Below are 27,097 nucleotides of genomic sequence, written 5' to 3'. Positions count from 1 at the left end.
GTCTCCTGGAGCCTCTATAGGGGAGGCAGAGGAAGGAGGGAAGGAGGGTTGCTTGGGGGCAAAGGAAAAGGGGTCCCCCCCCCTCTCTAGACTGGGAGAAAGGCGGGGTGGGTGTGTCTCTACAATATTGCATACATTGTGTGTGCCATCCAGACTTCTTACTTTTTTAAACCAGCCTTTTGTTGCCAGACACCCCCCCCCCAAAAAATATTCCTCCACTATGGAGTCCAAGACCCCCCTCTGACAGCTGGGGGCCCAGCCCCCCCAAAAAACTCCATCCCCTCTGCAAAAGGTGGGTATTGATTCTTTAATTCTCTCTCTCTTTCTCCCCCCCCCCAATTTCCTCACCTCACCTCACCAAGTCCTTCTGAGATTAGGGGGTTCCCTACAGATTTGTAAGAAAAGGGGGGGGGTTGGTCGGTTATTGGTTTGTTTTTATTGTACTTTTGGCGTTCTCGTTTTTGCGTGTCGCGGGCGAAGGGCGGCATGCAGTTTTTAATAAACAGTAATAGAGTAATAATTGCTCCCATTTCTGATTCCATGAACTGGGCAGGGGTGGGTGGGGTGTTAACTCCCCATCTTGAAGTCATGGTGGGTGGGCGGGAGGCAGTTACCCTTTTCTGTTGTTAGGAGCAGGGAGTTAAGCTGCCTCTCCCTCTTCTGGGTGTGCGGGGGTATATGAATTGGGATCTCTGCCCTGCGCAAGGTCTTCCCTGGCTTTTGTGTTAGGGGAGCCTGGGTTTATTCTGCACCTGTTATCCATGCCTAGGAGCTGGAAATGGATCCACTCCTAACTCCCAGCTGCCCCATTTCTGGTGGTTTGTGGATGGGAGGGTCCGAGTGGGTGGGTTTGAGGTGTTCTGACCACACCAAGTGCTGTGATTTTAGTCCTTAGGGGTGGGAGGGCAGGACCTTTGAATTCTCTCCAAAAGTCCTTAAGGCCCTTAATATTATTATTATTATTATTATTATTATTATTATTATTATTATTATTTTATTTGTACCCCACCTATCTGACTTCTGCTTTACATCCTTTCGCACATTTGCACCTGACCCTTTCCCTGCACCTGGAGAGGGTTGTGATTGTGACATCCCCAGATACCTGCCTTTTCATTAGCACATTGGATTGTGACATCTTCCCCACCCCCCACTCCCTAGAGAGCTTTCCTCTTTCCTAAAACTTCTCCCATACCTGTAAGTTATTCTGCCCCTTCCTCAAAACACCCTTAATATTTGTTATCCTTTTCGAAGCTAGAAATGGTTCATGATTTCTCATGTCTTCCCCCAACCAGTAAGAAATTGGATCCTGCAGCAATGACCTCTGCTGGGCTGCTAACTCTCAGCTAGTGCCGTGATCTTGAAGCTTGTGGCCTCCTGTGGAAGCTCCCAAGAATTTTGGGTTATATCTTGCTGGAAGATTCGAGTTGGCACCGGTTTGCTTACAGGAACCTTGTGCTGGAGCTGAGGGAAACATGGAGTTTGCTGAGCTTATCAAGACGCCACGGGCTGACAACGTGGTCCTTCACCGCCCCTTCTACCCGGCAGTGGAGGGGACGCTGTGCTTGACAGGGCATCACCTCATCTTCTCCTCACGGCGGCAAGACAATGTTGAGGAGCTGTGGCTTCTGCATTCCAACATTGATTCCATTGAAAAACGGTGAGGGAGCTTTTATCTTTGCGTTGCAGGCAGTAAATGGAGGAGGAAAATGAGCTACGTACTGCAGAAGAAACATGTAATTTTCATTCAATACCAACATTTGAATGTGCAAGAAAATAGCATTTGGAGACAGCATGGTGGGCAAGGAAAGCATATACACTCAGGTCATTATAGTGTGCTTCCCAAAGGCATCTGGTTGGCCACTGCGAGAACAGTATGCTGGACTAGAGGGGCCATTGGCCTGATCCAGCAGCACGTTCTTCTTATGTCCTTATGAGTTTGTCCCACAAAGCCCTACATAAACTGCCCCCAAGTGACCTGAAAGACTGTCCTCCCATTCCATACTGCCTGAGTTTTGAGATCTGGGAGATGCTGTCCTTCTGTCCTGCCGTCATCTGTAGCCTGTTTGGCTGGAACTCAAGACAAGAAAGGGCCTTCTCAGTGGCTCCTCTCAAGTTCTGGATCTTCTTAAGAACATAAGAGCCCCACTGGATCAGGCCAAAGGCCCAGCTAGTTCAGCATCCTGTTCTCACAGCAGCCAGAAACCTGCAGCTTGCCAACTCCTTCTCATAGAATCAAGTTTTTTAGGGTTCTTGCAGGCAATCCTCTATGCAGGAAGTCTTGGACTAGAGTGTCCTTGGCAGAAGGCTGCCCAGCCACTGCTTAGGGACCTCTAGTGAAGGTGACCCCATCACCTCACTAGCCAATTTCTGGCCACTGCTTAGGGACCTCTAGTGAAGGTGACCCCATCACCTCACTAGCCAATTTCTGCTCTATAATTACTTTCTGCTGGCTCGATTATTCAGACAGGTCTTCAGTCTCATAAGCTGTTTTTTATCGCCATTGTAAAGTTTTATTAATGTGTTCCAGCCTCCCTTGTTTTTTTCTATTGTGTATATTTTCTTTTTCTGTTGCCTTCAACACTGTTTCCTGGGATAATAATTTTTACTGAACCCTGAAGAAATGTATCTGTGTACTCAACACCATTCCAAACAATCCAGTTTAATTATTCTCCATTTTACTGAGAGAGTGGGGGTTTCCAGGGCTGACCACCTAAGTGAATATATCACTGAGCTGACATTTAAACATAAGGAATGTACAGATCTTATTGGACAGCGACAGTGGTTACATGCCAGTGTCCTGCTATCCCATGGAAATGAACGTGGGTGTAAACATGCCTAGTTTTGTGCTGGGTCTTAACCAAAGATGGAATCATAGAATTATACTGTAGAGTTGGAAGAGACCCTGAGGATTGTCTCATCCAACCCCTAGCAATGCAGGAATATTTATTGTATGTCCTGCATGGGGATCAAACCTGTGACTTTGGCATTATCAGCACCATGCTCTAACCAACTGAGCTATCCTGGCCAAAGGAACATAGAAAGCTGTCTAGTACAGAGTCGGACCACTGGTCCATCTTGCTCAGTATTGTGTACGGTGACTGTGGCTCTCCTGGATTTTGAAAGGGCAGCCTTTCAGCCCTATCGAGATGCCGGGGATTGAGGCTGACACATTCTGTGTGCAAAACAGATGCACTACCACTGAGCTGCAGCCCTTCTGCAAGAAAGATTAATGGCATGACGTGGCGTGCTTGTAACATTTCCCTTAACCGAGTGGGCAGATTCCCTGCCCTGCCAACGCATATGCCTCAGGACTGGATTTTTTTCCCCAGTTGTGGTCAGGAGGAACTCTTGCCCTACTCAGATTAGCTAAGGATCTGTTTTATCCTTTTGACTTTTCCCGCTGGTTAGAAGTGGGGAACCTGCCAACCTTCAGCTGTTGTTGGACTCCCAACTCCCATCTGCCCCAGCCAGCACAGCCGATGTTGAGGGATGATGGGAATTGTAGTCCTGCATTGTTGTCTGGAAGGCCACAGGTTCCCCACCTCTGCTACAGTTCGTGATTCTGGGAAAGACTCAGCCTCTGCCTTTAAACAAGGGAAAGGTCTGCTCATACTCAGCTGAATTTCACTTTATGGCTGTCAGTTTTTATATTTGCAGCCTGGAGGGCAGGACTCTGGGGATTAATGATCATATCTAAACTGCTGGGTCAGACTAAAAGGTGCATCTTGTTCAGCAACTTGCTTCCTGGAGCAGCCAGCCAAATACCCACAGGGAGCCCACAAGTAGGGCTTGAAGGCAGTGGGCCTGTCTGTTTGCATTGCCCCACTCCCCAGCAACTGTTATTTCGAGGTATACTCCCCCTGAGCATGGAGGCTCTACTTAGCACCCTTAACTTGTAGGCACTAGAAGACCTAATTGACCATCGTGAATGTGCTTGATCTTTCTTTCAAACGCCCTTTCCGTAAGGCTCGTAGGCACATTTGGCTTTATAAGTGAGCGCCTTTGGATTTTTAAGTTGGTGCCTTAGGCACCGTACTTCTGGTAGCTTAACGCTTCCCCTGCCTCAGATTGATTCCCACCCCCAAATGAGAGACAGACAGAATGGGCGTGTGGACACACTTCACTTTCCAAGGGATCTGGATAAAAGTCGGATCAAGTAGTATTAATCTGAGCCTTGAGAAGCACATAAGAGGAAGTGGGGAAGAGCGTCAATCTTCCAACTTCCTAGTTCAACTGTAGGCACTTCCCAAAGGAGGCGGGGGTGACCGCCCCTCACCACCTCGTGGCCAAGAGGGGCAACAAGTGGCAGTGTTGGGGGAGGTCAGAGGCTTTGTGGGCATCAGGAGAAGCCTGCAAGGGGTATCATTGCACCCACGGGCACCACATTAGCAACCCCTGCCGTAAGGTAATTTTTGCAGAAGAAATACCTTTTGTTTGTCCTGAGCCCGCTGCTACTCAGAATGGGACTGTAAGCTAGATGGGGGTGGGTGGACCGTACTTTGGGAAAGGCATTGAAGTTTATACGGTTTGGGTCCCTCCTCTGCCTTTGTCTCCATGACTTCTCCCCTGCCGTTTTCAAAATCCCGAGCGAGCGAGAGGCAATTTCCTTGCAAGGGTTCAGTGTTGCTTTTCTCCCGGCAGCCTGGTAGAGAAAGATGAACTGTAATCTGCGGAGCCTTCATTTTTGTTCTTGCATCCTACTCTCTGGCACGCGTTCCTTTCTTCCGAACTAAAGAGCAGCGAGCAGTTTGGAACAGTGTTGAAATGGGACAATAAACCTGCTTACCCTCCTGCCAGGCTCTTTTGCAATTTCCTTGAATGCGAGTAAATGGGGAACTGGCGCAGCGGAGCTTCTCCTTGTAAGGGCAGCAGTGGCTGGTTGATCTGTTTAGAAATATTACCAGGGCAGTTTGGCAGTTCACAGGATTACTTGGAAGGGCGTTGCTGTCCCGTAGTGGCTGGCTAGTCACTTCCATGGGGTTGTGCGGCCTTGCTGAAGGCGGAGAGGAGCGCATCTGCTCTGCATTCACAAGGTTTAATCCTGGCATAGGCAAACTCAGCCTGCCAGGTGTTTTGGGACTACAGCTCCCATCATCCCTGACCACTGGTCCTGTTAGCTAGGGGTGATGGGAGTTGTAGTCCCAAAACATCTGGAGGGCCGAGTTTGCCTATGCCTGGTTTAATCCCCAGCATCTCCACTTTGGTCTGGGAAATGATCTCCATCTGAGACCCTGGAGAGCTGCTGCTGGTCAGAGTAGAAAACACTGACCAATGGCCTGACTCTGTATAAGGCAGCTTCCTGTGTCCCTTATACAGAGGCTGCACCCACATTGTACATTTAAAGTGTCGCAATTCCACTTTATAAACAGTCACAGTTTTCCCCAAAGAACTCTGGGAGCTGTAGTTTGTTCAGGTTGCTGGGAGTTGTTCAGGGACCCCTTTCTCCCCCTCGCAGAGTTACATTCCCAGCGTTCCCTGGGAAGAGGGATTCCCACTGTGGCAATTGTAGTCCTGGGAGGGAAGCAGTGTGTTGTGCAGATGTGGCCTGGGTTTGAACTGTACGTATTTCCCTAGAAAAGGTTTAAAAAGAACATTCTGTATGTGTCAATCGTTGCGTTTCCATCTCACGCCTCCCCAAAAGATAACAGTTTTCAGTAAATCAAAATGCATGCTCTAAATGTCATAAGGTAACTGGAATACATCTCCCATGGGCCCATGCGGAAGAGCATTCCTGTTGAGATACGACAGGCGCTCACTATCTGAACCTGGAAACCACTGAAGACATATTTGTTCCAATAGGCGTTCCCAGCTGCATAATCAGGTCCCTGCCATTGATGTCTCCTTTGTATTTTAATATATATTTTTATTAATTAGATCACAAGACTCTTAATCTCAGGGTTGTAGGTTTGAGCCCCATGTTGGGCAAAAAGATTTCTGCCTTACAGGGGTTGGACTAGATGACCCTTGTGGTGCCTTCTAATTCCGCTCCCCCCCCAAAAAAAAATGTTCAACGACCACAGATGCCAATGCCACTTTGTGTACCTGTCTTAGTTGCCTCTGGGTAAATAACTGGAAGGAGGTGGAAGACAGGTGACACAAACACCCTTCCTGTTATCCAAGCTTGGCTAGAACACCAGTAAAACGTTGCTGGGTTTTGTAGTACTAACACATGTTCAGCAGGAAATAAGCAAAAAACTGCCAATGTAAACGCAACACTCCCTTGTTATCAGGTTTCCTCCCTGTCTCCAAGAAGCCTGAAGCAACAGAGAGAGGCTCAGCTGTTTGCAGGAACGGAGAAAGCTGCCTTCTACTGAATTGAACCTTTGGCCCATCTAGCTCAATATTGTCCACACTGGCTGGCAGCAGCTCTCCAGGGTTTCAGGCAGGCCTTACATGGAGATACCCAGGACCCTCTTCATATAAGGCAGATGACACTGAGCAGCGTCCTCCTGGGTGGGGAAACTGTTTCCTATTGAGGAAGCATGTTCCTATTGAGGAAGCATGCCGTGTAGGGTCAGAAGTTTTAAGAATCCTTGCATTAGGCCAAAGGATTGTTTCGACCTGACAGTGCATAATGTAACCCACAAATCCCAGGCTGACCTCATCCACTCCTGCTAATTTGGTGCGTCTGCGCCAATGACTTAGCAGTCTCTTGCCATGGAAACCCTGATCTTTTATGTCTGGCCCTGCTTGTCTGACTCTCCCTAATCCTTGCCGGTTGCTTGATTGAGCTTAACCTGATCACAACTGTGATCCGCTTTCCTGTTTTTAAGTCCACTTCACTTTCTCTGCTTCTAATGCTTCAAACTGACGGGATCGGAGTCCTCCTCATTCCAGTTTTCCATATGAGCAAGAGCTCTTCTATGCATCCCCTGCAGAGCTGCAGAGTTCGGTGTCGTTGCAGTCTCTCTCCTTTCTGCACCACCTTCAAATTATAAATACCAAGCTCCTAGCCCTCATGGTTTGGGAGGGAAATCTATGCGTTAGGTAAGTGAAGGAACCAAAGAGACACGTGGGCAGGCTCTGCAGAGGTGAAGGATGGAGATTCCTATTTATTTATTTGCATACCATTTAATTGTAAAAACCTCTAAGCAGTTTACAGAATGTTTAATGTTTGGGACAGTGGTGGGTGGAATACTTGCAGGAGCAAACCAGCAGGTGTGGGAAAAGCTAAGCACCCCCTTCCCACCTGACAATTCTTCTTTACAAATTGTATCCCACCCCTTGCTAAGATCACTTGCAGTTCTGTTCTTACCATTTTTCAAACCAGCTACTTCTGCGCATTAAATGAAGGGTGTGTTAGCAGCTACAGGTGAAACTCGAAAAATTAGAATATCGTGGAAAGGTTCATTTCTTTCAGTAATTCAACTTAAAAGGTGAAACTAATATATGAGATAGACTCATGACGTGCAAAGCGAGATATGTCAAGCCTTTATTTGTTATAATTGTGATGATTATGGCATACAGCTGATGAGAACCCCAAATTAACAATTTCAACTCTGGGGTTTTCATCAGCTGTGCACCATAACCATCACAATTATAACAAATAAAGGCTTGACATATCTCGTTTTGCATGTCATGAGTCTATCTCATATATTAAACTCCAGTACTAATGAAAACGGTCAAAGGCCTGGAAACGATGCCTTATGAGGAACGGCTTAGGGAGCTGGGTATGTTTAGCCTGGAGAAGAGAAGGTTAAGGGGTGATATGATAGCCATGTTCAAATATATAAAAGGATGTCATATGGAGGAGGGAGAAAGGTTGTTTTCTGCTGCTCCAGAGAAGCGGACACGGGGCAATGGATTCAAACCACAAGAAAGAAGATTCCACCTAAACATTAGGAAGAACTTCCTGACAGTAAGAGCTGTTGGACAGTGGAATTTGCTGATAAGGAGTGTGGTGGAGTCTCCTTCTTTGGAGGTCTTTAAGCGGAGGCTTGACAGCCACCTGTCAGGAATGCTTTGATGGTGTTTCCTGCTTGGCAGGGGGTTGGACCGGATGGCCCTTGTGGTCTCTTCCAACTATGATTCTATGATTCTAAAACAATTGCTTACATAAATGGACTTTTCCACGATATTCTAATTTTTCGAGTTTTACCTGTACATTGTGATGGGTTATAATCTCTTGTTGGTTGCGCTGCTTGCTGTTGAATGTAGCGGGTTTGCTTTGCAGGCTTGCAGAGCATGCTTGCACCCTCCTCTTAAATGCACCTGCCTTTTGTGTTGCTGCAGTTTTGTTGGCACCATCGGCACCATCATCATCAAATGCAAAGACCTGCGGATTATCCAGCTTGACATCCCCGGCATGGAGGAGTCCTTGAACATAGCTGGCTCCATTGAGGTAAACTGATCCGTAGAAGTTGAGAGAAAATGGCAAAAACCTGACCCGGTTTTTCAGGGGTCCTCGTTGGAGGCTAGGGCGGTGCTCGGTTCCACAAGAGCAGTGGGGTTTTTTTTATGATCGTTCAACCTTTGAGAATCAAGAAATAAAAGTGCAAAGAGTGTGTAAAAATAAAAGTGTGTGTAAAAATAGCTAAATACTACATATATCTGACAAGGGACCTAGGTGGCGCTGTGGGTTAAACCACAGAGTCTAGGGCTTGCTGATCAGAAGGTCGGCAGTTCGAATCCCTGCCACGGGGTGAGCTCCCGTTGCTCGGTCCCAGCTCCTGCCAACCTAGCAGTTCGAAAGCACATCAAAGTGCAAATAGATAAATAGGTGGGAAGGTAAACGGCGTTTCCGTGCGCTGCTCTGGTTCACCAGAAGCGGCTTTGTCATGCTGGCCACATGACCCGGAAGCTTTCTGCGGACAAACGGCGGCTCCCTTGGCCTATAGAGCGAGATGAGCGCCGCAACCCCAGAGTCGGACACGACTGGACCTGATGGTCAGGGGTCCCTTTGCCTTTGCCTACATATATCTGAGGAGTTGGAAGATGTTCTGTTTGCTTATTAAAATGCAGGGATCATCTCGTTCCATATTGACAGATATAGTCCCCCATCTCAAAGGGTAGCTTTGATGGGCCGAAACCTCACTCTCAGCTGCAGCCTTAACCATTGGCTAAGCTGCTGTGATGTCATGGAATGTTTGCAAACGTTCCTCTAAGGGGAAAGCTGTCATCAGTGGAATGTTGATAAACGGCGAACCATCAGGAAGGCGAGAGGAAAAGTCAGTCCGGCTGGAAACTCAAGTGTGGACCAGGGAAGGAGAAGAAGGAGGGCTTCATAAGTGTTCAGGACATAACACACCTCCCTTAATCCCCATTATTTAGACTGGGCTGCTCTAAGATGCAGCTTCATTCTCTGTGCACCTCCTACTCGTGATGGCTGCACCACTCCCAGCTACTGCATTTCTCTGTGACATTCTGAATGCAGAATATTGTAAGGCGGCGTGGTGTCCAGGACTAGGATATGGTAGGCACTTCTAGTGACAAAGCAAAAAAAAAGGTGGCAAAGGACAGACCTGTTCCTTCCTGTACCCTGTGCACCATGCAGTGGGATAGCCTGCATGTAGCCAGGTCCATCAGGCCTCCCATCCCCTTGGTGGCAGCCATTCCAGCAGATTTCCTTAGTGGGAGAGATGGGAAGGCAAGCTTACCCCTCTGCCAAAAGTCCAGCTCCGTTGTGCAGCTCCTGCCCCTGGTCATTATAAGAACAACTGTTTGGAAATTGCTGCCTGAGTTTTGATTCTGGTTTTCCTCTTCCCTCCTTGGCCCTTTCCCCTTGTGTGCCGTGCTTTTTCTCTGCTTGTAAGCCGACACCCACCTGTCTTGTTTTACGTGATTGTATGTATCTGGGAGCCTTTTTGGCCGAAGAGCGTCGTACAGATGCTTTCAATAAATAATAAACAGAGGCTGCGGAAGCAACATGCGTCTAAGGGGCCGAGGCCCACTGAATCTTCAGGATTGTTCGATAAAATTCTGTCTCCGCATGTCTGTGTTTTCCATCCCGCAGGCACTGTCCACCTTGGATTCCATCACCCTGATGTATCCTTTCTTTTACCGGCCCATGTTTGAAGTCATCGAGGATGGTTGGCATTCCTTCTTGCCAGAACGGGAATTTGAGCTTCTCAGTTCAGTTGTAAGTCCCTGTTCTTGGAGCGGTGCCTCTCCTGCTGTGCTTAGGGAGAGGGAACTTGCATAAAACGGGAACTTGTAGTGGGGATGGGGAGGGGACATGGTTCTCTATGGAATGAGCACTACCATTTTGAGGGGAAATCACTTCCCACCGACCATTCGGCTCATGAGGTGCAGAGTGAAAACTCCCCCCCCCCCGGCATTTTTAACTGAAGTGCACACAGTGTTTTTTGTTGCCGCCTTGTAAGACTTCTTGCGCCCCCAGGCTGGAAAAGCTTCCCCCAGCCCTGGATTAAATAAATACAGCTTGTGCTTGGCATTGACCTCTGCACTTGGGGGATTGCAGAATCTGCCAGTCTCTCTCCCCGCCCGCCCCCCGCCCCCGTGTGTATGTGTCTTTTTTTACACACCAGCTTTGTTTAAAGCTCCGTAAAGTGGCTGCCTTGTAGGGTGCTAAATTATGTAGCAGCGCTGAGAGGCAGGGAAGGCCCATCGACAAGATGTCTCTTGAAGAGGCAGCTAAGTGGGTGGGTATGTGCACGATTAGGAGGAAAAATGAGTCAGGGAAACCGTGTTGCCAAGAGGCTGCTCTTAGCCGGCTGAGCATCCTTGGGGACTTTTGTCTGCTCCTGAAATCTGATGGCTTAAAGCCACAGTAGTTTACTATTATTTCTGACCCCCCACCTCTGGAAACCATTACATTACCTTCATCCTTAGTTAACCATGATTTCCATCCCCCCCCCAGACAAACGAATGGCGGTTGAGCTACATCAACAAAGATTTCTCCGTCTGCCCCTCTTACCCGCCCATCGTCACTGTCCCCAAATCGATTGACGACGAATCCCTCTGGAAAGTTTCCACCTTCCGCCACGGTGGGCGCTTCCCGGTCCTCAGCTATTACCACAAGAAAAATGGGATGGTGAGTTGGTCGCTGAGATACGTCCTGTGCAAGGTAATGGTTGGGGGAGCTGGGTATCCTTAGCTTGGAGAAGAAAAGACAGAGGTGATAGGATAGTCATCTTCAGACACCTGAAGGGCTGTCCCATGGAAGAGGGAGCAAGCTTGTTTTTTGCCACTCCGGAGGGGAAGACACCTAACCATTGGGTTCAAGTTACAAGAAAGGAGATTGCGACTAAACCTTAGGAAGAACTTTCTGACGGTAAGAGCTGTTCAACGGTGGAACAGACTACTTTGGAAGGTGGCAGACTGTCTTTCATTGGAGGTTTTAAAAGAGGGGGGCGACCGTATGTTAGTGATTGTTTAGCTGTGATACCTGCATTGCAGGGGTTGGACTAGATGACCGTTGGGGTTCCCTTTCCAGTTCTACAGTTCTGTGAAAGTGGCCTGTACACTTAGCCAGAGCCAACCCAAGTAGAAAGACAGCAGTACATGTTTAAGTATTTGTACTCTCCCTGTCTGGTGAGGCAGACCTCTGCAAAGCAGCTTCTTGTATATATTTTGACTGATTGATTGTACCCCAACAATCTGACTAGGTTGTCCCGGCCACTCTGTGCATCTTCCGACAGGGTATATGTAAAGTAAAAGCCATAAAAACAGAAGCTCAGAAACTTTTTTTTAAAAGAACATAATGAATTCAGCCTCACCAAGCCTACCAATCATCCTGCACCAAGCTTAGCCACTCCAGATATTTTTGGACTGCAGTTCCCATCATCACACCATGCTGGCTGTGGATGATGGGTGTTGTAGTCCAGAACATCAGGATGGCAGCAGTTTGGCGTGAGCTGCTGTAAATCATGTAATCAAATAGAACACAGAGCCTTGCTTGCAAAGCCATGGTTCTTGCACCCGATGGACAGTGAGTGGTGCGTTGAGAGGAGAGGAGATTGCTCTGTCTGAAAAGCAGAAATGTTTCAGCTGATGGAATAATCACCTTGGTGTGATGCTGGTTTCTGCCCAGGGGGCAGCAGTGAGTCCAGGTGGATGAGTTTCAACTTCAAACGTAGACTTGTATCCTGGACGTGCATATTCTCAGATCTTGACCTTGAGGGCAAATATTAAATCCTTCTTCCCCATCCCTTTGAAAACGAGCGCATAGTTTGCACTACATTTTTGGCGTTCTAACCTAAAATTGCGCCTTGAGTGTGCATGCCAACTTTCATCCCGCTGCCTTTGTGTTAAGGGGAGATGGGGGGCGCGTTTGCAGAATAACTTCTGCCAAGCAGATGGGTTGGCAAGATAAATGGAAGTCCTTGCTTTCCCATGCCAAGGATTCCTAACGGCTGTTTCGCCTTTGGGCTGAGCGGACGTTTTTCTTCAAGTGAGGTGTCAGATCTGTGGGGCGGTGGAAGACCCAGCTGAGGCGTCGCCTGCTCACTGGACCCCGTTTGCCCTTCCTAGGTGATGATGCGCAGCAGCCAGCCGCTCACGGGTACCAACGGGAGGCGCTGCAAGGAGGACGAGAAGCTGATCAACGCCACGCTGAGAGCCGGCAAGCGGGGCTACATCATTGACACGCGCTCTCTGAACGTCGCTCAGCAAGCCCGGGCCAAAGGGGGAGGCTTTGAGCAGGAAGCCCACTATCCCCAATGGCGAAGGATCCACAAGTCCATTGAGAGGTGAGTAATAATAATAATAATAATAAATTTTTATTTATACCCCGCCCTTCCCAGCCAAAAACCAGGCTCAGGGCGGCTAACACTAATTAAAATCACAGCAAAAACATAAAAACAATCAATTTAAAATACAGATTAAAATACAAATTTAAAAATTCAAAATTAAAACTGCAGTCTCATTTCCAAATAGCCCACCAATAAAAGAATGAAGCATAACTATCAAACAGAAACCAACCCAAAGGCCAGGTGGAACAGCTCCATCTTGCAGGCCCTGCGGAAAGATGCCAAATCCCGCAGGGCCCTGGTCTCTTGTGATAGACTGTTCCACCAAGTCGGTGCCAATACCGAGAAAGCCCTGGCCCTAGTTGAGGCCAACCTAGCATCTTTGTTGCTCGGGACCTCCAAAATATTATTATTTGAGGACCTTAAGGTCCTACACGGGACATACCAGGAGAGGCGGTCCCTTAGGTACGAGTTGATGAGTGAGGCATGGTATGAATGACCTTCTGAGGTTGTTGCTAAGCTCTAAGACAGGGATGGGGAGCCTGTGGCCTCCCAGATGTTAAACAGAAGAGCCTCCTGGATCAGGTCAGTGACTTATCTAGTTCAGCATCCTCCCGTCACAGAAATGTCTACCTACCCAGATACCTCTTATGGGAACCTGCCTGCTGGGAAGGCCTGTTGGAACAAAAATGTCTCCAGTCGTTTCCAGAAAGTGCAGGCAGTGGGCGTGTGCTGTATTTCAACAGGGATGCTATTCCACACAGAAAGCCCTGCTCCTTGAGTTACCACAGAGCTGGCTTCTGATTTCTTTGGAACTTGCAGGAGAAATTCTCCTACAGACCTGGAGCCCATTGCAGAATGACTGCAGGTAAAAGGTATATGACGCGGGTGGCGCTGTGGTCTAAACCACACAGCCTCTTGGGCTTGCCGATCAGAAGGTTGGTGGTTCGAATCCCTGTGACAGGTTGAGCTCCGTTGCTCTGTCCCAGCTCCTGCCAACCTATTAATAGCATTCTGGGTACATATAGAAATTACACAATTCTTGGTTTTTATCTTTTTAAAAAAAGATTGCCCATGCTTAATGGCAACATTTTCTTTTCTATTTAAAGAAAGGAACTATCCCTGTTAGGTTTCCTCAAGTGTGTGGGTAGAGGGGAGAGAATTAGCATCTTTTGTGTTTGGATTGCGAACAGCCGTCTGGGTTTGGGGTTTTCTTGGTTATAGTTTTAGGTGAATCACCTCCATCGGCTCCTTTTTTAATTGGTTTCATCCTAGTAAGTATGTCCAGTAAAGGAGAGACCCCAAATCCATTGCCAGGGGAGGATCCTGTCAGCTTCCTTTAAAATCCTGCCCTGTAAGCCTTTGTGCCTTACAGTTCATTGCCCCTGTTTCCTGCAGCTGACAAACCTTGAATTCACCAAGGTTTGCTTCTCTCAATTAAGATCCTTCCTGCTCTGCTTTCTTGTCCTCTCCTCCATCTCCCCTTTCCGCCCTGTGGGCATCCAATCAAAGGACATTAAGTCTCCCAATTCATAACCAATTAAACGTCCTGTGACCAGTCCCTGGACGTAGGAGATAGGAGGTGACTTTAGACCTCCGGGCAGAAGTTACAAACCCGTGCTCAGCCATGGAACTTGCTGGGTGGACCTGGATGCAGTGGTCTCTCTGTCTAAACCACAGGCCATTGGCTTAAGGGGGGATGTCACCCACAAAAGCCAAAAGTCTGTGGTTTTCATTATTGTTTTTATTTATTAAATTTGTATACAGTGGTGCCCCGCTAGACGAAAAGAATTCGTTCTACGAATCCTTTCGTCTAGTGGTTTTTTCGTCTAGCGAAGCGGCAATGTAAACCGCGGTTTTCGCTAGACGGAAAAAAAAAGAAAGACGAAAAAAATTCGTCTTGCGAGGCAGCCCCATAGACTTTTTCGTCTTGCGGGGCATCCTCCCGCTAGACGAATGCATTCGTCTAGCGAGTTTTTCGTCTAGCGAGGCATTCGTCTAGCGGGGCACCACTGTACTGTCTTTGTAGATCTCAGGGCGTCGCACAACATAAAATTGCAATATCAAGTAGACGAAATGCAGAATAAAAATATGGACAAAAACAAACCAGTAATTCCCCCTCCCCCTTCCACAACACATTTAAAAGGGCATCGGACGTCAGTCAGCCAAAGGCCTGGCTGAATGGGAACGTTTTCGCCTAGCACCCCAAAGGTGTACAGTGGTACCTCCAGTTACGAAAGGGATCCGTTCCGGAGGCCCGGCCGCATCCTGAAAATTTTGTAACCGGAGGACCGCTTCTGCGCACGCACGAAGCGCACAGAACGGTTCTGCGCGTATGGGAAGCGGCAAACCCACTTCCGGGTTTTCCGCGGCCGTAACCCAAAGATTCCGTAACATGGAGGTTACGCAACACGAGTTACCACTGTATAATGAAGGTGCCAGTTGAACGGCCCTGGGGAGAGCATTCCACAAACAGGGAGCCACCACAGAAAAGGCCCGTTATTGTTTTGCTACCCTCTGGGTGATTTGTATCAGTTACACAAAATGAAGTGTAATTGCATGCTTCTGCTTGTCTTTGCATAATACAAGCTGCTGCCAGTCAAGGACCGGGGGGGGGGGTGTACTGTGCCTTCTGTCCATTAGAAATCCCCCTTACGCGGAGCACCTTGAGGACTAGTAGCTGAGATTGTTAGGGTAATAAGTCTGCTGCCCAGTCCCCAATTTGTCTGCATGTGTGATACGAATGTGAACCTAGCCAACGCTCGGCCTCAAGGATTTTCACAGCATTCATGCTCACTGCCATGAAACACTTTTTAGAATGTTCCGTTATAAAGAAAATAGAAAATTCTTTCCAGTAGCACCTTAGAGACCAACTGAGTTTGTTCTTGGTATGAGATTTCGTGTGCATGCACACTTCTTCAGATACACTGAAACAGAAGTCACCAGATCCTTAAATATAGTGAGGGAGTGGGGAGGGGTATTACTCAGAAGGGTGGTGGGAATGGGTGATCAGCTGATAGGTGTGGAAAACCTGTTGATGACTCTTAATGGCTGCAATTAGTCTTGCAGGGAAAGGCAAGGGGTGAGATGGCTAAAGATAGCTTTGTTATGTATAATGAGATAAGAATCCAATGTCTTTGTTCAGACCAGGTTTCTCCATGGTTTTAAGTTTGGTGATTAGTTGCAATTCAGCCACTTCTCTTTCCAGTCTAATTCTGAAATTTCTCTGTATTAAGACAGCTACTTTGAGATCTTTTATAGAATGTCCTAGCTGATCACCCATTCCCACCACCCTTCTGAGTAATACCCCTCCCCACTCCCTCACTATATTTAAGGATCTGGTGACTTCTGTTTCAGTGTATCTGAAGAAGTGTGCAGGCACACGAAAGCTCATATCAAGAACAAACTCAGTTGGTCTCTAAGGTGCTACTGGAAAGAATTTTCTATTTTGTTTCGACTATGGCAGACCAATACGGCTACCCACCTGTAACCGTTATAAAGACCTAGTGGTTCTGCAAAGAGGGTATCGTAACTCTAATCCCAGGCCGTTGCACATCTTCCTTCCCCGAAATCCCTCCTTGACCACCCCTTTCCTGTGAAGCCTTTGACCCCCGGCTCCAAGTCCACGTACCCTCTAGCCAATAAGAATAAGTGCATGCAACAAATAATTGCATCTTTGTAGTTTCGTAGTGCACGCCACACCTCAAATGCCCTCTTCCAAGCTTCTTGCCTTCCCATTGCTGGGGTGGGGGTCAGGGTGGGGGGTGTATTGGGAAGGAGGACCCATTGCGACCGCCAGGATCCCACCTGGTTTGCTGTGTTTCCATGTGGGCGTTGGAGACTGGTGCCCCTTGGAACTGGTAGGGCAGAAGGCAAGGGAGACTTGCAGCTGATGAAGCCAGAGCTCACTAAGACTTGTTGTGTCCCCATCCTCCTCCTCTTCCTTGCCCAGCTCTGCAAAGGCAATACTGAGGCAGGGGAAGAGGAAGCTGCCAGGCAGTTCCACCCTCTAGACTGGTTGTCAGTGAGAAGGCAGGCTGAGATTAGTTGGGCAGCACCCCATTCGTCCTAATGGGAGCCAGTGTGGTGTTGTGGTTAAGAGTGGTGGACTCGTAATCTGGTGAACCGGATTCGCGTCCCCGCTCCTCCACATGCAGCTGCTGGGTGACCTTGGGCTAGTCACACTTCTCTGAAGTCTCTCAGCCCCACTCACCTCACAGAGTGTTTGTTGTGGTGGAGGAAGGGAAAGGAGAATGTTAGCCGCTTTGAGACTCCTTCGGGTAGTGATAAAGCGGGATATCAAATCCAAACTCTTCTAATGGACGAACCACTGATGTATATTATATATTTGCATTCACACGCAGCATCAAAGGTAAGCATAGTCCCCATACACAAACAGCAATGCTGTGCGTCTTGCCATGCTTTGACTGATGCCATGGCACAATTAAATGTTAGCTCCATCCAGCCTATCTCCAGCTCTTGTCCTGCTTGCAAGGGCAGAGAGCAATGCAAATGTACTGTCCCCCCACATACCTTCTTTCTTTCTGTAAATTCATTGTGTAGTTAAGATAGTATTGCCTGGAGTTAGTGGACCAGTGACCAAAGCCAGGTGGTATAGATCAGGGTGTACTTGGAAAACACAAAGTTGCCACAGAGTCACTCCCTGGGCTCTTACTGCTCCACCTGATGTCAGCCCTGCAGGTCAGAGGGAGCAGGTCTTGAACCAAAGCTGTTTTGCTATAACAAGGAAGGCCAGAGATCCCTGGGGCATTTCAGCACTCTAGGTACAACCAAATCCCTCTGCGGCTCATTGTGCTCCTTCTTGTTCCTTCACCCGGTACAACATTCCCCCACAGGTACAACATTCTGCAAGAGAGCCTCATCAAGCTTGTGGAAGCCTGCAATGACCAGTCGCATAACATGGACCGCTGGCTGAGCAAACTGGAGGCTTCCAACTGGCTGACTCACATCAAGGAGATCCTGACCACTGCCTGCTTGGCTGCTCAGTGCATTGACAGGTGGGGCCCACCTTCCGGTTATCTATTTATTTGCAGGTTTATAAGCAGCGTCACCGTCACCAAAGCGGTATGCAATAAGATAAGATAAAAGAGGTCGCAGACCCATTAAACATAAAAATCAAACATGCTTCTACAATTGCAAAATTATTATCCCGTAAAATGATTGGGTCACACTTAGAGGAGAGAGTGTTTTCAAACAAAAAGGGGCTTCAGTGGTTGCCTGAATATCAAAATGCTAGGTGCTTGTCTAACTTAGTTTGCAACTGATTCCAGAGGGCTGGAGATGCGACACTAAAAGCCCCATTTCTGGTGCATACTCTAAAAACGCACATGGGGAGCATTTCGTACTCTAAGCAGTGCCCCATTTGAGGAGTGCAGTTGCTGGGCAGGTCTTCAGGTCTGAAGTTGTTTGGGGCTTTCGAGATGAACTGCAGTTTTAACGGAATGAGCTGCTCCAAACAGCTTTGCTTGTTTAGAACATTGGATAAGAAGAGGATTGCTGCTGGATCTGATCAAAGGTCCATGTGGTCCTCTTACTGCGTTCATAGCAGATTTTTCCAGGAAACTCGCTGGCGGTCACGGCCCCTGTTGTTTTTCTCCAAGAAACTGATATCCAGAGGTACACTCGAATGTGGAGGCTCTTGTCCCCCTATTGTGGCCAACAGCCCTTGAGAAACCAAAACATCTCATCAATAGATTTGGCTAACAACCTTTGGGACTTGTTATTCTGTTCTGGGGCAGCCGGTAAGATCTTGCCCACCTCTGGCCTCCAGTAGGTTTCCTGCCAGAGAACATGGACCTTGGGGTGAAAACGTTTTCCCGCTCCTAGAATCATATAATCATAGAATCATAGAGTTGGAAGAGACCACAAGGGCCATCCAGTCCAACCCCCTGCCAAGCAGGAAACACCATCAAAGCATTCCTGACAGATGGCTGTCAAGCCTCTGCTTCAAGACCTCCAAAGAAGGAGACTCCACCACACTCCTTGGCAGCAAATTCCACTGTCAAACAGCTCTTACTGTCAGGAAGTTCTTCCTCATGTTTAGGTGGAATCTTCTTTCTTGTAGTTTGAATCCATTGCCCCGTGTCCGCTTCTCTGGAGCAGCAGAAAACAACCTTTCACCCTCCTCTACATGACATCCTTTTATATATTTGAACATGGCTATCAGATCACCCCTTAACCTTCTCTTCTCCAGGCTAAACATACCCAGCTCCCTAAGCCGTTCCTCATAAAGCATCGTTTCCAGGCCTTTGACCATTTTGGTTGCCCTCCTCTGGACACGTTCCAGCTTGTCAGTATCCTTCTTGAACTGTGGTGCAATATGTTGCCTATGCATGTGCCAGCTGAGTGTGTTTGCCTCCGTTTCTAAATGTTCCTCTGGCCCTTTCCTAGGGAGGGAGCATCTGTCCTGGTTCATGGGACTGAAGGCACAGATTCGACACTACAAGTGACCTCGCTGGCTCAGATCATCCTAGATCCCAGATGCAGGACCATCCGCGGTTTTGAAGCTCTGGTTGAGAGGGAGTGGCTGCAGGTAAGAGCTGATGAACTGCTAGTTCCTGGATGCGGTGAGGAGCCCACAGTAAGAAGTACTCTGCCCAGAAACAAAAGGGTAAATTGATAGAGAGGTCTGCCAGTGGCTATTGGTCGGGACAGCTGCCGCCCCCTTCCCTCTTACCAACCCTAAGTTGATTCCTGATCAGGGTGGATTTGATTTAGATCAAATCGATTTAAACCACGGTTTAAATCACTAGTCAGTAAGACTTGATTTTAATCATCTTTTTACAGAAAGACTCGTTCTTGCTGGGATAGTATTAATGTTTACAACCGGAGGAATGTTTCATTTTTGGAATAATAAATTTTCAGAGCAGTTTTCACAGTTATATAAAAAATTACTGATTTGGTTATACTATTAAAAATACACACCCACCTGACCCTGATGCCCCCCAGGGAATGGTGCCACCCACTTTAGGAACCACTGCTTCCGATTATTTATGAGAAAGGTAAAAGACACAAGTGTCAACACCGATCCTTCGGGGACTCCACTTTCTACACCCATCCTGCCAATCAGGAGAAGAGTCCCATTTATCCCCATGCTGTGCTTCCTGCTTCTTAAGCAGTCCCTGATCAAGAAGAGTTACTGGCGTTTGAATTCAACATGCCACAGTCGCCTCCCTCCTGCCCGCTTGGCAGCTTTGCGCTTGACTGTACCCCTCTGGTGCATTCACTCGTGGTGCGATGTGCTGCGACGTTTCTTGCAAAGCAATCGCTGGCTGGAAAACCGCGGCCTGCATCCCTGCGCTGGCCCTCCTTTCCGAGCAACTGCCGACTCGCGGCAGTCAGCTCGAAGCGCCTCGCTTTTGCCCCTTGTAACAAAACATTAAGCGACCCGCACGAGACGCATCCACGCACGTCTGGGTTGAAGTTTTAATCTGTCAAAACGGAGGCTTGTAAGGGGAAACGACTCGGATACATCTAAGTGCACGTTTAGCTAGCAAGTGCACGACCTGCTCCAGAAAATTGAAAAGACGTGGGGGGGGGGGCACAGCGGGGAGCTACTAGTGTGTGGACAGGAAGCGCTAACTACAGAAGACTGGCAAGAAAAGCCCGATGGCTGGATCAGATCAAAGGTTCAGCTAGTCCAGCATCCCATCGCCACCCAGTGGCCAATCAGATGCCCTGGTGAAAGCCTGACCACAACAGGACTCTTCCCCGCTTGGGACTCCTAGTAGTTGGCATTCAGGGGCATACTGCCCCCAACAGAGGAGGCAGAACACATCCATTGTGGCTAGTAGCCATTGAGATCCTTTTACATCCATGAATTTGCCTAATCCTTCTTCCAAAGCCATCCTAGTTGTTGGCCATGACTGCATCAGGTTGGAGCGAGTTCCACTGTTTTAAGTAGCTCCAGCTGTCAGCTGCCTCTAGGATGTTTACAAAGGGGTGGGGTGAGGTTGGGACTAAGAGCCCTTCCTGTTTGATCCCCAGTAGTTGGTATTCTGTGGTACACTGCTTCTTGCTCTGGAGGTTCCACTTAGCTGTCACCATCCCTTATGACTTTGAAGAAAAAGAGTTTGGATTTGATACCCCGTTTTATCACTACCCGAAGGAGTCTCAAAGCGGCTCACATTCTCCTTTCCCTTCCTCCCCCACAACAAACACTCTGTGAGGTGAGTGGGGCTGAGAGACCTCAAAGAAGTATGACTAGCCCAAGGTCACCCAGCAGCTGCATGTGAAGGAGCGGGGACACGAACCCGGTTCCCCAGATTACGAGTCTACCACTCTTAGACTCGTAATCTGAATAAACCTTACCGATATTTCCACTTCTGGGGCATTTTTCCATCAAGGGTGATATCCAATGAAATCGTTCTACTAGCAGAAGGACTTCTGGCCGCAGCATCAAACTCCTCCACTCCTTTCCACACATGCACCTCTTAAATCTATTCTAGTTGTTCACCCAGTTCTGCAGAGCAGATCTGCGGAGGGTGCATGGAGAGAGGGAAGAGAAGTTCCATGATGGAAGCAGAAATCTTTGCACTTATAGCAGAATGACTGTGGCCACTTTAATGATCAACCATCACATAACCCCTTAGTCCCCGTATCCTACTATAACTAAGCCTGCAATTGAAATAAATGTACAGTCTTCCTCCAGTTACTCATGACTCCATCCCTTGCCTCTGTTTGCTCCCCAGAGCTAAATTGTAAGCTCCTTGTGGGCAGGGACCTAACCCATTACTGTGACTTGGAAAGTGCCATGCACTTTTCTGCTTATGCGTAGAATTTCCTGTCTGCAACCCAGGAAAAAACTTACTTTCCATCAGAATTCTTTGGGGGTTTTTTTGGCTTTCCGTGTTACAGATTTTTAAAGAACTCTTTCCCAGCTGTGCCCTTTGCTCTGCCTAACGGAAGACCCCCCCTTTTTTTTTTTGCCCCTGCAGGCCGGCCACCCATTCCAGCAGCGCTGCGCCCAGTCCGCCTACTCCAACAGCAAGCAGAAGTTGGAGGCCCCCGTCTTCCTTCTCTTCCTGGACTGCGTCTGGCAGATCCTCCGCCAGTTCCCTTGCTCCTTCGAGTTCAACTACCACTTCCTGATCATGCTCTTTGAGCATTCGTACGCCTCCCAGTTTGGCACTTTCTTGGGCAACAATGAAAACGAAAGGTAGGTGAGCTTTCTGCTTCTGGGGTTCCCTGAGGCAAAGAGGGAGGGCTGTCGGCATCCTAGGCAGTCTCAGTTGTGCTCTGCATCATGGATGAGAAAACACGAAGGGCTGTCGGCATCCTAGGCAGTCTCAGTTGTGCTCTGCATCATGGATGAGAAAACACGAAGGGATGTAGGGGTCTAGGCAGTCTCAGTTGCACTGTGCAATATGGATGAGGCGCATAATGAGGAATCTACAAGCCTCTTGGCAGTGGCATAAAAGGTAATCAATCAATAATTATGATCATCACTGATTTATTAATCAATTGCTTACATCCAGTAATCTTCCTTTAAAAAAAAAAACTGAGCTGAGCTAGTTTAGAGTTTTGCTTTCTAGGATATCAGGTGACTAGCAGGTAGTGAACCGCTGAGTGGTATACAAATGAAATAAATAATTGTAACAGTGTGTGCGCCTGGATTTTTGTGCAAACCCTCCGTGTTTATATCTCGGAGGTGACCTTGAACTGTACTGTATAATAACAACCCGCTAATCCACCTGCACTTCTGTTTCCCACCACAAGGGGTAAGCCGTGCATCATGTTGCTGGGCAGTGTGGCTGAAGCATCACTTTTATCTGCACAGAGTAGCAAAGAGGCACATTTTCTAAATTTCTACATTTGCAAAAAGGGCGTTACTGGCTTGCTCTTCACTGGCGCCTACGAGAGTTCCCTCACACCTGCCTTTGGCATATTCAGGAGTACGTGATCTACTGTTTTCCCTGGGGTCAGTGTTGGTATCCAGAGTTTCATAGAACCATAGAGTTGGAAGAGACCCCAAGGGCCATCCAGTCCAACCCCCTGCCAAGCAGGAAACACCATCAAAGCATTCCTGACAGATGGCTGTCAAGCCTCCGCTTCAAGACCTCCAAAGAAGGAGACTCCACCACACTCCTTGGCAGCAAATTCCACTGTCCAACAGCTCTCACTGTCAGGAAGTTCTTCCTCATGTTTAGGTGGAATCTTCTTTCTTGTAGTTTGAATCCATTGCCCCGTGTCCGCTTCTCTGGAGCAGCAGAAAACAACCTTTCTCCCTCCTCTATATGACATCCTTTTATATATTTGAACATGGCTATCATATCACCCCTTAACCTTCTCTTCTCCAGGCTAACTTGGTGCCCCCTTGATTCTGTGTGCCCCTACCTCATCTGCTGCTCAGTTAGATAATGCTGGGAAGAGACAGGATCAGTTGTTAGTTTCCATGGGAAGTTAGGCAAAGGCAGCATGAAGGTCTCTTGTTTCTGCCTTCTCACATGCCCTGTACAGAGAGTGCGTGTGAGAAAGAGATCCATCTTCCTCTAGGTTGTTTGCAAATTTGCAGAGAAATCAGGGGAAAGATTTGGCAACAAGCAGGTGACTCCCATGCTTTCTGAACCCTTAGGCTTGACTTAGTGAGCGGAGTTGGTGTTTTATATGCTCAAAAGAGACATGTGGCTGACGGCTGGTCTCTTTGCCAGGTGTAAGCTCAAGCTGCCCCAGAAGACGATGTCCCTGTGGTCCTGGGTGAATCGGCCGGAAGAGCTCAACAGATTCAAGAACCCCCTCTTTGAGGCCAACAGCCTGGTCATCTGGCCTTCTGTGGCACCGCAGAGCCTGCAGCTCTGGGAAGGTAGGTCGTTCCCAAGGTGGCTTAGAGAGGTTCTTTGATCTGGTGCAATTCCCGGATGCCCAGGTGGTGGCGGTGGCTGGCAGCAACTTCTGCCTGCTTAGGCTGGCGTGATAGTTGCCCACTTTCTTTGGGAAAGGAAGATATTCCTGGCCATAGTCAGGCACCCGTGCCTTAGCACCATCACAGAAACATCTGCCTTTGGTCATTCCCTGAGTTGATGAGGCTCGTTTGACAACAGCGAGAGACCAAGTATTTTGAGTCATCGGCCCAGTCCTCTGGAACTCTCTGCCACTAGATATTCAGCTGGTGCCTTCTATTCCTGCTTTTAAACAACTGCTGAAAACTTGTTTATCCCGCCAGTTAATAATACACAACGGTTAGTTGATGTCTATTTTAAGCTTTTTATGGTTTTATTGTTTGCTTTTATTGCTTTAAACTGCTCCAATATGTGTGGGGGGGTTTTAATGACACAGTAGTATACAAATATTTTTAAAATAAATGTAAATAAATAAGATGCCAGCATGTTGCCCCTGGGCACTATTGTGCCTCCTGCCTTTTCCCCGCAGAGGATCTCGGTAACTATCCTCTCAAAAATCCACAATGCATGAGAAACCTTTTAATCTTCCTGCTCAGTTCCTGTTTGCACTCACTCAGCCTCTCCTGCATTGAACACTCGCCCACCCAGTCAACATGGTCACATTTCATTGGAAGCCAGGATTAGATGCCCACCCAGCCTTCTATTCCGAACGGTGTAGAGGTGAAAAGCGCTTCTCACTTCAAGGACTGCCTCCTCTTGGAGTCACCTTCCCATACATTCACCACCAGAGGTCCTGCTTTATTTCCTCCTCGCATCACAGGTTTGGCAACAGGGCACAGCATGTTTCAACGATTACGTGGCCTTTCTTTTCTTGGGACTGCGGAAGAAAAGTTGCCTGACCTTTTCACCCTCTGCTAGTGGGGAAACCAGCTGTGCAAAGGGGATTTTGAGCAGATCAAGTGCCTGGGAGGACATTATGGTTAGAGTGTTCAGACTATGACCTGGGGGACCCGAGTTCAAATCCTCAATCAGCCATAACGTTCGCTGGGTGACTTTGCACCAGTCACTGTCTCTCACCCTTTACAGGGTTATTGTTAAAGGCGAAATGTGGACGAAAGGTGATTTATATGTCACCCTTTGCACAGGTGGTTTACGATAAAAACTGGTCAAGAAGAATACATTTAAAAAGCCACAATCCATTAAAACACATACAAAAATCGCTACAAAATAAAATAAAAAATTCCTTCCAGTAGCAGCTTAGAGACCAACTAAGTTTGTTCTTGGTATGAGCTTTCGTGTGCATGCACACGAAAGCTCATACCAAGAACAAACTTAGTTGGTCTCTAAGCTGCTACTGGAAGGAATTTTTTATATTATTTTGTTTTGACTATGGCAGACCAACATGGCTACCTACCTGGAACAAAAATCACTAAATGCCATTTGTTAATAGCAGTAGCAATCTGGTCTCCTGAAATAAAATTACTTTCCCAAGTACAGGAAACTGAGCCTACCATAGTCTCCAACCTTTTTTTCCTTTTTCCTGGTTTTTTTTTTTTTTGTCTTCATCTTAAAAACCACCCCCTTTTGGGCTTCCAGATTGCTGTTTCTACATCTTACCTATTTTTTGTGTCCTCCAGTTGCTTCCATTCCCTCACCCCTGTGCCCCAAGACACCGTACAAAGACTTTAAGCTCACAGTCAAAAGTTTCGGCGCGTTACATTTTGTGTGCTATTCCCTATCTCTCACTTGTCTGAGAAAAAATAAAAATCTCTGCCGCACCAGGTGTCTTCCTCCGCTGGAACCGGTCGTCCAAATTCCTGGATGAATCCTACGAAGAAATGATCAACATCATCAAGTACAACAAGGAGCTGCAGGTGAAAGTCAACCTGCTGAGGCGGCAGCTGGCCGAGCTGGAGACGGACGACACCACGCAGGAAGATGGGGTGCCGGAGAGCCCCTGAGGCTGCGCCGGGCTCCCTGCCGCGGGCCAGATTGTCCCCCTTTCTCTGTCGGGCAAGTCGCCCGCACACACTATAAAGCACTAAACCCTCCGAGACTTGCATGCGCTCGAGCTCCTTTCTGGTGCAGTCGAGTCGAACATTCCCCCCTCCCCCTTCCATTGTCTTTCCTATTATTTTTGCATCTCAGTTCCTCACTTGACACTATTTGCTCCCCCCCCCCCATCTCTCTCTCACACACCCCTTTCCTTTTGGAATGGCGGCATTTCTCTTGTTTACAGGAGCAGACTCTTGATTTAATTCGGCTGACTGTCCTTTCCCAGCAGCTCTTGCCACCTCTAATAAATGGTGTGTACAGTTCCAGTGTCAGCGCTAGCCGTTCCCGAACCTCATTCCCCGCGTGGCATTCAGCAGGGGGTGCCTTTTGGTCTTTCGGCTTGAGAGAGGTTTCATTCATTCATGACTTTGCAGGTGTCTTGCTCTATTTGCGTGGCCTGAGAAAGGCTGCCTTGATGACGCGTCTACCCTGCTTCTCCCAAACGCATGGGTTTTGATTTTTGATTTTGTTCCTGGGTTAGACAGCGTGCTTCAGCTTAATCCCAAATCCAAATAGCATCTTTCCGTGCTTGTCATCGAGGCACGCAGACGGTAAACGTGGAGAGCATCCCTTGCAAAAGTCTGGGACTCTTTTCTACCACTTTCTTGGGTGCCTCCTTGCTAGACTACACCACATCTTAGTTTGGATATCTGAATGGACGCAAGATAAAGCGTACGGTAGAGCCCTTTAAGGACCACACCACTTCACGCTGTGGGGGGGGGTGTTGGAAGGTTGCCCATTGTGTTTGTGGGAAAGTTTGTCCTTAAGCCCTGCATGTGGAAAGTGAGAATGGCTTGCCAGCTTTGCGTAAGTTCATGAGTGGAGAAGACCAAAAACTCACCTAGTCCAACATCCTGTTTTCTCACAGCCTGATGCCTCTGGGAAGCCCCCATGTAGGAGGTGAGGCCAAGTGACATTCAGAATCCTGCTTGCTGGCTTCCCACGGGCACCTGGGTGGTCACTGAGAACAGCAGGCTCTTAAATTCTTCCAGGATAGGTGCTAAGAAAATCATTCCTCGAGTTCAGCTTTGGATTTCAGCCAACGTTACAGAACTCCCCTGCATGCCCCCTGGATCTTTCCTAGGGGTTCCCCCAAGCCTTGGGATCCGATTTAGGGAGGGCTCGGGGAGAGCAGTTCCTGTTGCACAAGCAGGAAACCTTGCTTGGAAGGGACAGGGCGGCTGAACAAGAGAATGTTTCTGCTGCGGAGGAAACATCCAAACTGATGGTCCTCTCGCTTGCTCCCAGGAGCGGCGCGTTATTGGGAGGGTTGTACTCTGCGCTGACCTACCTGCCTCAAACCAGCCATCACCAACCTGGGGCGCTCCAGATGTTTTGGACTCCCATCATACCCTCAAGGAATTGTAGTTCTGGAGGGCGCACTGGGTTTGTGAATGCTGGTGAGGATCAGCAGACGTCCCATGTGGGAAGAAGCATGCCATGGCTCCATAATCTCCCGCACTTGAATGTTGCATATGTTATTTAATAGGCAGGAAGAAAATGGAGGTCAAGCCATGATGGCAAGTGTGCTTT

General features: G+C 48.1%; 1 protein-coding gene across 1 annotated transcript; it reads left to right on the top strand.

Moving 5' to 3' along the window:
- The first annotated feature begins 225 nt into the window (after positions 1–225).
- MTMR9 (myotubularin related protein 9) lies at positions 226–25,565 on the top strand. The gene is made up of 11 exons (XM_033145156.1): positions 226–292; positions 1,293–1,657; positions 8,233–8,341; positions 9,953–10,078; positions 10,820–10,993; positions 12,433–12,650; positions 17,507–17,668; positions 19,062–19,203; positions 21,608–21,828; positions 23,321–23,472; positions 25,292–25,565. Exons 2-11 carry the CDS (start codon positions 1,473–1,475, stop codon positions 25,468–25,470), a joined length of 1,668 nt encoding a protein of 555 aa, XP_033001047.1. The 5' UTR covers positions 226–292; positions 1,293–1,472; the 3' UTR covers positions 25,471–25,565.
- The last annotated feature ends 1,532 nt before the right edge of the window (positions 25,566–27,097 follow it).

Source organism: Lacerta agilis, chromosome 3, assembly GCF_009819535.1.
Source record: "Lacerta agilis isolate rLacAgi1 chromosome 3, rLacAgi1.pri, whole genome shotgun sequence".
NCBI lineage: Eukaryota > Metazoa > Chordata > Lepidosauria > Squamata > Lacertidae > Lacerta > Lacerta agilis.
This window is presented reverse-complemented; position numbering and strand designations above follow the sequence as displayed.

Excerpts from the sequence above, each read along its gene's own strand:
- MTMR9 (XM_033145156.1), top strand. The coding sequence starts at position 1,473 with ATGGAGTTTGCTGAGCTTATCAAGACGCCACGGGCTGACAACGTGGTC. Across the intron at positions 1,658-8,232 it reads ATTGATTCCATTGAAAAACG|TTTTGTTGGCACCATCGGCA; the intron begins GTGAGGGAGCTT and ends GTGTTGCTGCAG. Across the intron at positions 10,994-12,432 it reads ACCACAAGAAAAATGGGATG|GTGATGATGCGCAGCAGCCA; the intron begins GTGAGTTGGTCG and ends TGCCCTTCCTAG.